The sequence below is a fragment of the Cervus elaphus genome, chromosome 12 (genome assembly GCF_910594005.1).
Source record: "Cervus elaphus chromosome 12, mCerEla1.1, whole genome shotgun sequence".
Taxonomy (NCBI): domain Eukaryota; kingdom Metazoa; phylum Chordata; class Mammalia; order Artiodactyla; family Cervidae; genus Cervus; species Cervus elaphus.
The window spans coordinates 51,296,891-51,308,927 of NC_057826.1; the positions used below are offsets into that span (position 1 = coordinate 51,296,891).

Here is a 12,037-nt window from a genome sequence, read left to right on the forward strand (position 1 = left end):
TAGGGCTGGATAATTATTTATTTTGGGAAGCTGCCCTGGACATGGTGGAATGTTCAGCAGCATCCCTGGCCTCCACCCACTGGATGCTAGTAGTACTCTCCAGCTATGATAATCAAACGAGTCTCCAGACATTCATAAATGTCCCCAAGGAGTTAGAATCGCTCCCTGCTGAAAACTGTTGCTCTGGAGGGAAGAAAGTTTCCAGGAAAATAGGTTCTGGATATAGGAGTTGGGAAGATTCCCTGGAGGAGGGTATGACAACCCACTCTGGTATTCTTGCCGAGAGAATCCCATGGACAGAGGAGCCTGGTGAGCTCCAGTCCACAGGGTTGCTCAGCATCTGACAAGACTGAAGCAACTCAGAACACACGCACAGAGGAGTAGTGCTCTGCTGGAAAGGGATAGGATGATGCCCTGTACCTCCTGCTGGAGCTTCTGCCTCTGTGCACCCTTCTGTTCTGCAGAAATAAAGCTTGCCCCAACCACTGGGAGGCAGAACAGCCAGGCAGCCTCAGCTAGTGATGCCAAAATTGGCCCCTAGGGCCCCTCCTACCTTCGAGAACCTTCAAACATCTCCAGGAGGTGATGCAGCAGTGACGGCTCCTCCTTCTATGCTCTTTATTACTGGGATCGTTGAGGGAAAGAAGACAGAACTGACATGATTTACTCTGAAGACCCAAACCTCTCCATTCATATACCCTGGCCAAGTGTTAGAAAGCCTCTGAGGACAGAGGATGCCTCTTCACCCCAACAAGGTAGTGGCGAGTCCACACTGGGTGTGACCAGGGAGGGCAGAGCTTGCTGTGTTAACTCCTGGGAGAGGCCAGGTACGATCTTGGAACACATTTGACCACTTCCAGGGCCTCCCCGTCCTCCAAATCTAAGGCCTCCGACACAGAGCTCACTTATCTGAGAGCATCCTTCATTTTTCTGGGAATATAAGTTTACCTTGCATCTAAGCCTTATCCTCCTATAAGCAACCTGTCAGGGTGATTTTGCATGCTTCCCCAGGATACATAAAAAAGAAGAGCTTCTTTTGCATGGTGGAAGAGTGGGCAACTTTTGAATGACAAAGCCAAGAAGTAGGTAAAAGTTGATGGGAGAGTTTTTATATTTTTCACATGGATTTCCCAGGTGGTGCTACTGGTAGAGAACCTGTTTGCCAATGCAGGAGACATAAGGGATGAGGGTTCGATCCCTGGTTTGGAAAGAACCCTGGAGGAGGGCATGGCAACCCACTCCAGTATTCTTGCCTGGGAAATGCCATAGACAGAGGAGGCTGGCAGGCTGTGGTCCACAGAGTCACGAAGAGTCAGACATGACTTAAGCAACCTTAGCATGCACGTGTGCATGGATTTCAGGTTGGATTGGTTCTGAACTAAGAAAAAAAATACTAAGATTATGACATTTCCTGGAGTATAAAATAGAGTGTAAAATAAGCTGATGATATGACTTACAAAATCAAATTTTTGTGGTTAGTGCTTTTCACACTTCCTTCTTTTGGCATATAGAATCTAATCTAATTTCTCTCTGGGGAGAGGTATTATACAGAGAAAATTGGTTGAATTAAATTAATCGATGAAAGTGGCTTGCTCATTGTGCCCTCCTTCTCAAAAGAAACCAAAGGCTCATATTTTACATAATTCAAGTCTGCCCTTTACAAATAGGGAATAGATACTCAATATGGTTTAACTCATGACAATAAGGATTCTGGTCCTCATGATAATTTAGGGAGGGGTGATGGGTAAAAGTAAAAACTGGACAACAGCAAAGAAAAATGACAATTGGTCTTCTCATTCAGTAAATAATAAGTAAATGAAATCTCAGGCACCTCCGCAAACAGATATCATGTTGATAGTAACGACAGTCCAAAAGGATGAGCCGGCTTGAACAGGAGGAGGATGAACAATACAGGGGTAACAGAGGGACAAGGACAAGGAGGGTTTTGAGTAAGTTAAACCTACTGGTGACAAAGAAGGGACAGAGAGCAGGGCTGGCCAGCTGAAGCATCCTTTTATGCACAAATCAATAGAAGCTATTCAATCCAATATGGTTTGATTTAGCAGATATTAACTGCAGCTAAAGTGATGCAAATACGTCAGCGAGTGGAGAGTAAGAGAAACAGGAGAAACCCACACTGGCTAGAAAAGAAGAGAACAGAGGCTGACATTTAGAGACTAGATTAAAAGGATAGGAAAATGTAGAGGACAGTGAGACGATGTGAGCATGACATCCTTAGACAGAAGGGAGGTGAAGTGGACAGATCCAGTGCTCCCCTTCTGAGAAGAGAGAGAAGATAACTGAGCCTGGACCACAGGTCACACAAACACCGCACAGGCACTCAGGAAGTATTTGTTGCATAACTAGACATGAAAAGTTCCTTCCTTTCTGGATCTGATGACAGCTTACGGTTTTAAGCAATATCAAATTAACAAGTTTTTGCCCTTTGGAGATGATTTTAAAACATCTATCTATTTAGAGAAATTTCTATGAGCCTCATCTTGTACCCCTGATGCCACTCCTGTCATAGATTCAATTAGGGGGTCATGCTACAGTTGTTGGAACACTGGACTGACAGGCAGGAGACCAGGGTTCCAAAATTGGCTTTGCTGTGAAGTGTATGAGGCTGGGCCAGCCACTTAACCTTTTCGAGTTTCTGTTTCCTCTGGAGTAACAGGAGCGGCCCAGATCAGATAACACTCAGGCTCAGGACCCTCTTGTGATCCCACGCGTGTGATGATGTACATTACCATGTTAATCACGTCTTTTGCTCTGTTTCGCTCCTGCCTCCTAAGCCCAGAGTTGAATGGCAGATAAAAGTCATCTTTTCCACTCTCTCCTTATTTTGCCTGCTCGTGGCTTGTCAACAGTATTTTATATAATCAATGCTGGAAATGTTTACCCATCTGTATTATCCAAGGGTTGTTATTTACTGTTCCTGCTATTATTTTTCCCCCCCCTTGGGGAGGAATTTCGATGTGCCCCTTGCCAGGAGACCACAGCAAACAATGAGGATAGATTTTCACAGTACTCAGCAGGAAGGGACAGAGTTCTGCGGGCTTCTCTGACACAGTCTGAACTCATTGTGATGGTGTATTTGAAGCGGTTTCCTGTGTTTTTCTGTCTTTTTAAAACTAAATGAAAGCCCAGGGCTTCTCTGTGATGCTGCTGTTAGCTGGAATTAATTTTTGTTCCTTTTCTATGAAAATACAAATAATGACACAAACGGGCATTTTGATAAAAATGAGTGGCCTTGTTACTAAAGAGTTAAACAGACCTATCACATCACTCATACAGCCCTTTCTGATATAAGATTATTTCCAGTAAACTCTTCGCAGATCTCTTAATGAAACACAAACAGTAAAAACAATTCTAGAAGAGAAGTAAGGAGGTGCTGAGTCTACTTAACCTGCCACTAGCTTACCCTGGGCAGGGCATTTCATCTCCCAAGGACTTGCTGTGTAAAGTACAGATTGGACTAGATGATTTTTGAAGTTGCTATGTGTCAAATATCCTATAAAATGCCCGACTAGCCAAGGGACTGTTGTTTTTAGCTATGTCACTTTCCACAATCAGAATTCTGCTCCCATCTGGGGAGTTATCAAAACTCATCAGAACACTACGCCAACTCCTAAACTGACCTCACTGCTTTTCTCATTAAAATGTAATAATCCATGCAAAATGGCAGAGTGTGAGTTATATAAATAGAATAATGCCCTAACTTACATATACCAGAGCATGCTGCAAGGGTCATAAATTCCAACACTCTGAGATGGGGAGAAGGAGGCTTCAGCTCTAAATTCCATGCATGAGATTCCATAGATTCTGCAGAAAAGATGCTAAGTGTACTCTCCTCTGTTTCTCAGTACCCATAATCTGAATGTAATGATTAAATGACATAGCAAACCTGAGTAGCCTTAAATGCAGAAAGCAACTCAGTATAAAGTGGGTTTAAAGTGGATTCAGTGGTTGGAGAAGATGCTGGCCTGCATTTCACACGGCTCATACAGGGCAAGCGGGGAGAATTACTCTGAAATTTGTATGACGAGGGGAAGAACCCACGAGAAACCAATCACAAAATGGGCATGATACCTCACATTTGCAGATTTCTACCATGGCTTTCCCAAACACTTGGATAATGTGAGCATGTTATCTAACCACCAGAAATGTAGGAAGTCTAACTCAAAGAATTTAATAAGCCCATAGCTACTACAGACAGCTGGACTATTCTACTTTTATCAACGGTAGCCAGAAAAAAAAGGGTGGCATGTAAGTCATGCTCCTGCCCATTGTTTAAGAAAATCTATAAACAGTAAAATTAAATTACATTATGGATAAACAACAAGGTCCTATGGTATAGCACAGGGAACTGTATTGAATACCCTGAGACAAAACCATTGCATCTGAGTTCAGTTGTGTCCGACTCTTTGTGACCCCGTGGACTGTAGCCCGCAAGGCTCCTCTGTCCATGGAATTTTTCAGGCAAGAACACTGGAGTGGGTTGCCATTTCCTATCCAGGGGATCTTCCTGAGCCAGGGATCAAACCCACATCCCTTGCACCTCTTGCATTGGCGGGTGGATTCTCTACCGCTGGCACCAGCTAAACCATAATGGATAAGAAGAGTACTTTTATAAAAGGATATACGTCTAAGTGAATCACTTTGCTATAGAGCAGACATCAACATAACATTGCAAATCAACTATGTCAATAAATATATACATTGAGTCACCTTAAAGAGACACTATATTATGAAGCACTCAGGGATGGGCCAAGCACCATAAAGGTATTATCTCATTTAGTCCTCAAAACAATCCACTGAGGGGGAGGTTATTATCCCCACTGGCAGATGAGAGCTGAGAGAGGTCAGTAACCCGTTTTCAGGTCAGGGAGTCAAATTCCTCTCTTCTGGATGTGTCTGCCTGGTGCCAAGTGTTGATCTTGAATCCATGAAGGAGAACCAACCTGAGAGGCAGCTGGCAATGGTATTTACTGCTTCACAGTTTGGGCCTAAGTCCTGACTAACACGGATTCGATTACCAAGTGTATCTTTAAATAAACGTGTGCTCCAGCCTCTTGAATTCAAACAGCAGGCTTCCATGTCATAATTACGCTGGCTGTGACACGAGCCTAGCCGACAGTGGATTTTTATTTTAACAAGCTTGAGTAGGTGCACGCGTGTGGGCTGAGCTTTTTGCTTGCTAGTCAATACTTGAAAGCGGGCTCCAACCTTTAATTTAAGCATTCGCTTGTAGCACCAACAGGGCTACAGGGTTTCCAGTATCAAAGACACGCTCCTCCATCCTTTCATGGCTCTACTTCTGTAAGCAGCGTGATTGAACTGTAGCACCACAGAACCTTGTTTTCCCTCCTCCCGGCAGCGCAAACACTGCTGCCCCATTCATCTTGGCGACATCATAATGAAGTCCCCGAATCAATTTCTAACAAGCAAAGCGCAAAAATCCACCGAAGGAGTCTTGTGGCAGATGCCTTTCATATATCAACAGCTCATGAGAGGTGAAGTGCCTGCACAGAAACCCAAATTGTACCATAGAAGTGTCTTTTGCTACATCCGAAAAGTGGTTTTTTTTTTTTTTCCCTTCACGGAAATGATTAAGAGAAAGGAGGATACTGAGAACATCTGATTCTTCCTAGTGATTCCATGTGCCTTAAAAATGCTGGGTGACCTCCCTCCGTGGTTTACCATCACCTGTTTTAAGAGAACAACCCCCTCAGAGCGACAGTTGGGGCCTTTCATGGTCTGAACCCCACCACCTCCTCTAGCTGCTTCGTCTCCTGCAGTCCCTGCAGGCCACTCAAGTACCTGCTGCCCCCAAACTCACCTCCCTCGCTGTATTGCCTTTGAGAATTTTCACAAGCTCTACCCTTTGTTGGAAATAGCTTCCTTCGCTTTACAGCTCAGCTAAGCTGCTCCTGACTCAGTCTGATTCTGGCTGCTCCTGTGTGCTTCCAACAACCGCCCCCCCACCATTACTCCAATCTGGCAATTATACTGTATCACGATTTTATTTCCACCTTGGGTTCTCACTGGCCTGTGAGCCCCTTGAAGGCAGGGACTCCATCATCCCTTCTCTCTGCTTCAAGCGCTTTGTACTGCCACACAGTAGATGCTCAATGATACCTGTGCAAATTTTGCCTACCTGCCACTCCACCAAAGTGCTCTGAAGGAGCTCACAAGCCCAGTTTGCTGGCAACCCAAGTCCAGAGTCTGGAACCACGTATCTCTGTGAGACCCCCTTGTGCCGTGCTGTTGGGTCAGAGAAGCAAGGAGGTTCAGTGCATGGGCTCAGGAGTCAGATAGGCCTGACCTCCAGGGGCTGCTGCGTGCTGCTTCTGTGGTTGTGGATAGGCTGCCCTGCCTCCAAGGGGCATGAAAGGCTCACAGGGGCATGAAATGTGGGAATCCATTTCATACAGCTTGGCACAGAGGAACCACTTTAAAAAAAGGCAGGCCGAGGACATGTACTACTGTTCACAGTGGCAGGGCTTGCTTGGTGTAGAATTTAAAACCTCTTAGGCTGTATGATGAGAAATACCATTAGAGTTTGACTTCCATTAGCCCCTATCTGACCAGCTCACATAACTCACGTCTTTGGGCACAAGCAAAGGCCCCTGTTAAAATGCCAGCGTGCGTCAGCTGAGATCAGATGGGATGAAGTCATTGCCCTGACTTTAAATTTATGTGTGTCCCATTCCCCCATGTGAATATGATGTGGATGGTATTATTTATCATAATGTTTGTTCACTGCCTACGATGGGCCAAGCACCTCTTATAGTGAAACATTGTAGAAAGCACCTTGGATGTGTTACTTTCTACTTTTCAAAACCCATGAGGTTCATGTTATTATTCTTTAATTTTACAGTTGATATAATTGAGGTATATGTGTAAAGTAGAGAGCTAATGGGAAGCTGCTACATAACACAGTGGGCCCAGTCTGGAACTCTGTAATGAGCTAGAGGGGTGGGGTTGGGAGGGAGGCTCAGGAGGGAGGGGGTATATACGTACACTTATGCTGATTCTTGCTTTTGTATGGCAGAAACCAACCCAACATTGGAAAGCAATTGTCTGCCAGCTTTAAAAAATAACAACTGAGGTTTAGAGAGGTTATATGATTTGCCTAAGATCTTTCAGCTGGCATGGCATGCAGTATTCCTGGGACTTAAACTTTCTACTTGGAAAAATTTCCAAATCCATCCACGGTCTTATACTTATGCCAAATTTCTTATATTCTTTCTTTATTTGTTTCCCTCATATCACCTGGAAGACCTGGGAGAGAATGGGATCCAAGAGGAAACACTGAGTTTAAGGAGAGGGAAGAGGAGGTGGTCTGGAAAGAGGCACCGCTAGTCTTTAAGTTCTGGAGGGCAGGGGCAACTTTGCCCTTGGCTGCTAAGCTAGGTGACCATCGGGAGCACTGAGAAAAGAGATGATAAACTTTGAAAACACAGCCAGTGGGCTCAGCCCATCCTTACCTAAAGCCAGACCCTTTAGCGAAGTATCAACTGATTCACTTTCTCCTCCTATCTTCCTCCTGGATCATTCAAAAGCCAACATTAGAAAAAAAGAAAAGGAAAGAACAATGTAAAGTTGCTACTGTGATAATAGTTATGACTCTGTACACGTAGTTGAAGCCTACAAATGCCATTAGTTCTTCTTGCATCAGAAGATTCAGTCTTCTATTTATGAGGTGGTGGTATGAAGGAATTGAGAATAAACAAAACGTGCATTAAGTCAGTGAAAAATCCCAAAGCTTAGAGTCTCGAGAATATTTTCAGTACTGTGAGCGTTTTATTTACAAAAGGGTACTAGAATGCCCCCACCTTTTAGTAAGCTTTTTATCGAAGTGCAACATACACAGAAATAGGCCCGACTCACAAATGTAAGCTTGATGAATTTTCACAGTAAACACTCTCAGATCAAGTAAAGAAAAAAAATGCCTTTTGGGGTTTTTAGTTTTTCTACGCCTGGGTCAAAACTACTGACTAATGCAAAGCTAAACATATAAAATTTATGATTTTAAGTTGTTAGGAGGAAAATGTTAGAAATTGAATAAAATACAATGTCTATGAAGGGCCATTTTACTTCCGAGAGAATTAATTATCTCAGAGATTTGGAGGCAATTTTGTTTTCTCTGCAACCATGAGTAGGCCTGCAGTTGAATCTCTAACCCTTCTGACAGAGGTGAGGACTTGGCCTTCCCCACAGCTTTTCTAAGGAAGACAGGATGCTATCTTCGTTTCCTTCCTCTCCACTCCCATCCTTCCCTCACATTATCACTGTGTGTTGTTCTGAAGCGAGGTCACCTTTCTCTCCTGCTCTCCTCAGCCCTCCTGATTTTGAGTAGATCCAAGAGGAAATGAGGTGATCTTTCTCCTGGCCAGGCTCGCTCTGGACCATTGCAGAACCTCTATTTACACATGTTTCAGCTTAACCTTTAACTGGTTAATAAAACCATGATGGGAGTGAGGGGTTCTGAATACTCTGACACTGAGCTGGCTCTAGAGGCACCAATTCCTCTCTTAGCTGCAGGAGTGAGAAGAAAGACCCTGGCAATGCAGATCTGTCAAAATGCCTTTGCTCCTAGTCAACTGACCATCTGCTGAAAGGAAACCAAATGGAGCCAAGAACTGTGTGCCCCTTATTTGATAACAACAAAGAGGCCGATGGCCCAGCAACAAAAGGCCATGATTATAAAATTAAGAACAAGCATTTGGGCATTGCTTTCTAATTATTTTTCACAAGAAGTTTCAGGGAAGGTCGGACTTTCCTATAGTTCATCAGTATAATGGAACTGATTCTGCCAAGTGCATCTGAAGTCAGTTGAAGGCTCAGCCTTCTTTTCACACTCTAGGTGCCAATGGCTATTTGGGCAGAACTCTTCTCTCTTGGAGAGGATCTATGGGACTGGTGAACCTCAAAGGAAGGTACACATCACTTGAGAGGTGGCAGAATCTTGCGAGTTTTCCACCTCTACAAACAGCAATTAAAATTCTCCAAAGCACTCATATTAATGAAAAACATCTCATATCTACCAGGACTTGAGATCCTTCCAAAGTTGTACTCGTTGTACAAAATTTTTTTTTGCATATTTTTTATTAAAACAAAAAAGAGAGTGAAAGAACAAAAAGGCCACCATAAGCAATGGCTGTCCACAACCAACAAAGAGGAAAATATTATAAAGAAATGGGGATTAGAAAATTTGTTCTTGAACTTACATTTGAAAGTGCTTTGTTTGATACATAATCTGGGAATTGTCTGCTAAATTCTGCCTAAATATAAAGTCCATCTCTATTGTTACTTTGTGCTTTGTCACAAAATCTTTTATGCCTCTTAAATTGTAGAGAACAGTTTTCAAACTCTGGATTATTTCATGCTCTTATAAGAGCTTTTGTTTATGTGGGCTAAATATCAATACCATATAAGAAATTAAAACTGAAAACACTGAACAATATGTATCTATAATTAATTTGAAAATAATAATAATAAACTCATTACATATTGACACAAGGTATTTTTATGAAAAATAGATATTTACCAAACAAAAGGTTAGTAAAAAATGCCATTATTTTTGTATCTTTAATTTCTGGCTTAAATAACCCAGGTATATTCTCATATCTGCTTCTGCACTGGATTTGTTGTGTTCTTTTCATTGAAGTAGATGAAGAAAATCTGCCCTCACACAGATATGAAGGTGGAAAAGGGAGGAGCATTTTAATAGTCTTTTCAGGTAACTCTGGATTTTCTGCTTTGATACTATACCAAAACTCAACAAGTGGCAGTTTCTTAAAGGTTAGTTGAAATATGGAACCTGAAACTATATCAGTAATTTTCTATACCTTCTATTAAATTCCAATACATTGGTATACTTTGTACTGTGAATGATCTTTTACATCCATCCATATTTTTATAATAGCATGCATTGGTCCTTTGGATTCTTTACCATCTGAGCTACCAGGGAAGCCTGTGAAAGTATCAGTATTAGATAAATGAGTTACATGGCTCTTTTAGATGCTGACATGTTGCATTACCTAATTTCATTACCAAATGGAATTATATCCAATAATCACATTTATTGATATCACCACCTACATTAACAGAAAACTCTATATATCGGGATACTGTGAAGTTCATGGTGTTGGATAAAGGTGTTACAAAATTTGAATATTCGCCTGAAAGTTTATATCTACTGGTAACAGATACTGGCAACATTTTCTTGAGGTCTTCCCTGGTGGTTCAGTGGTAAAGAATCTGTCTGCCAATGTAAGAGATATGGGTTTGATCCCTGGGTCGGGAAGATCCCCTGAAGAGGAACTGGCAACCCACTCCAGTATTCTTGCCTGGAAAATCCCATGGACACAGGAGCCAAGCGGGTTACAGGCCATGGAATTGCAAAAGAGTCAGATGTAACTTAAAGACTAAACAACAAACATTTTTTTTTAAAATTATGGGCTTACTTGATTCATTTTTGAGAAAATGTAGGACATGTATGTAAGTCAGAGAACTCTAGTCAGTTGTTCTAATAAGAAAATGGCCCGGGGTCGCCTGCATTGCAGGCGGATTCTTCATCAACTGAGCTATCAGGGAAGCCCTTAAGAAAATGGCATTCCACCAAAAAGGCAGTGAGTTCAGCTTTTCTTTTTTTAAAAATCTTTTGGCTGTACCAAAAGAGCATGTGGGATCCTAGTTCCTGGAGCAGAGACTGAACCCGATCTCCTGGCATTGGCAAGGTGGAGTCTTAACCACTGGGCCACCAGGGAAGTCCGGGCTCAGCTCGTAACTCAAATAGTGGCACAAGTACTTTTCCCGGAGAACAACATCCTTCTTCGGTGAGGAGCAGAAGCGCTCTCTGTGCTTTCTGTGTACCTCCCATTTCGTCAAAAAGACTTGTACTCAAGGGTCAAAATTTAATAAGCTTAATAATTTTTACTGCTTCATCAGGACAGCCTCAAATGAACTTGGTAATGTTTTGTTACCAGAGTCCATAGTAATAGTGAAAATGACTTGATTCCTGCAAAGGCACCAAGAGTTTTACCCTGTCTTGGCACTATCAATGCAAATGGCCAGTACAGCCAAAAGGGCAAATAATGTCTTAGTGTTATTATGCAAAGAGTTTTAATCTCTTGGAACCTCTGAAAAGACCTTGGGGACCCCCAGGGGTACCCGGATCACACGTGGAGGACCACTGCTGTAGAGGATAGCATCGGTATAAATCCACTCTCTAATCCGCTCAATGCTCATGTCCTTGTGGGGTTCACAGAAAGAAGATTTAAAAGGTTTATTTCTGTCTCCACATTCCTGCGCTCCCCGCTTAAAAAAAATTCCATTGTGGCAATCCAACATAAATTGTGTGTATAGAACAAAGAAACAGCAGTACTCTTGAGTTCATCAGCATTTTTCTCCCTGACAAAGAAAGCTACTCCAACAAGCTACTGGGAAAACTATGGTGAGTTATAGGAAATATGACATGCTCAGTCCCCTCTCTATCCCATCTAACTCCCAAACCACCCAAACCTTTCACTTTGGGGATATTTTGGATGAGCTCTTCATAGTGTCCTCAGAAATAATTGGGTGTCCTAATTCAGCCACATGCAAATTAATGCTCCCCTAAAGAGGCCTTATTATAATTTCCAACCCTTGATGTCTACATAATCCCCTATAGTTCTTTAACTTCTTGCTTTCTAACTTCTGTTTACCGATGCACTACTTTTGTCAGCTCCGTATAGCATCAATTAGTAACACAGTTGTGTTTATTAGGTCTCCCTAGAGCCTTGAGAAAGCTGCTTTGTATTTATTAATGATTACAGAGCACTACTATTTTTCAACAGCATTTAAAAATGAGTAAATTACTGAAGATGAACGATAAAAGAACTCCAGATTTCAAAGGCAAGCAAAAAAAAAAGCATATTATTTCAAAATACCCATAATGCTTGCATAGTTAATTTTATTTTCAATTTAATAACAAGGAGGGGGGAATCAAATCTAGACTCTTCTTCCTGTTCTACTTTTGGTATTCTGG

The 12,037-nt window shown here is 42.3% G+C and overlaps 1 protein-coding gene across 7 annotated transcripts in view; it reads right to left on the minus strand.

The window, feature by feature from the left end:
* Positions 1-12,037, minus strand: part of RORA (RAR related orphan receptor A) — a 779,268-nt gene that overhangs the window by 83,319 nt on the left and 683,912 nt on the right. The window contains exon 2 of one of the 7 annotated variants that reach the window (XM_043918824.1): positions 7,494-7,552. The exons of the other annotated variants lie outside the window; for them this stretch is intronic. Coding sequence (XP_043774759.1) covers positions 7,494-7,552 — 59 coding nt within the window. The remainder of the gene's footprint in view (positions 1-7,493; positions 7,553-12,037) is intronic. 7 annotated transcript variants of the gene reach the window in all.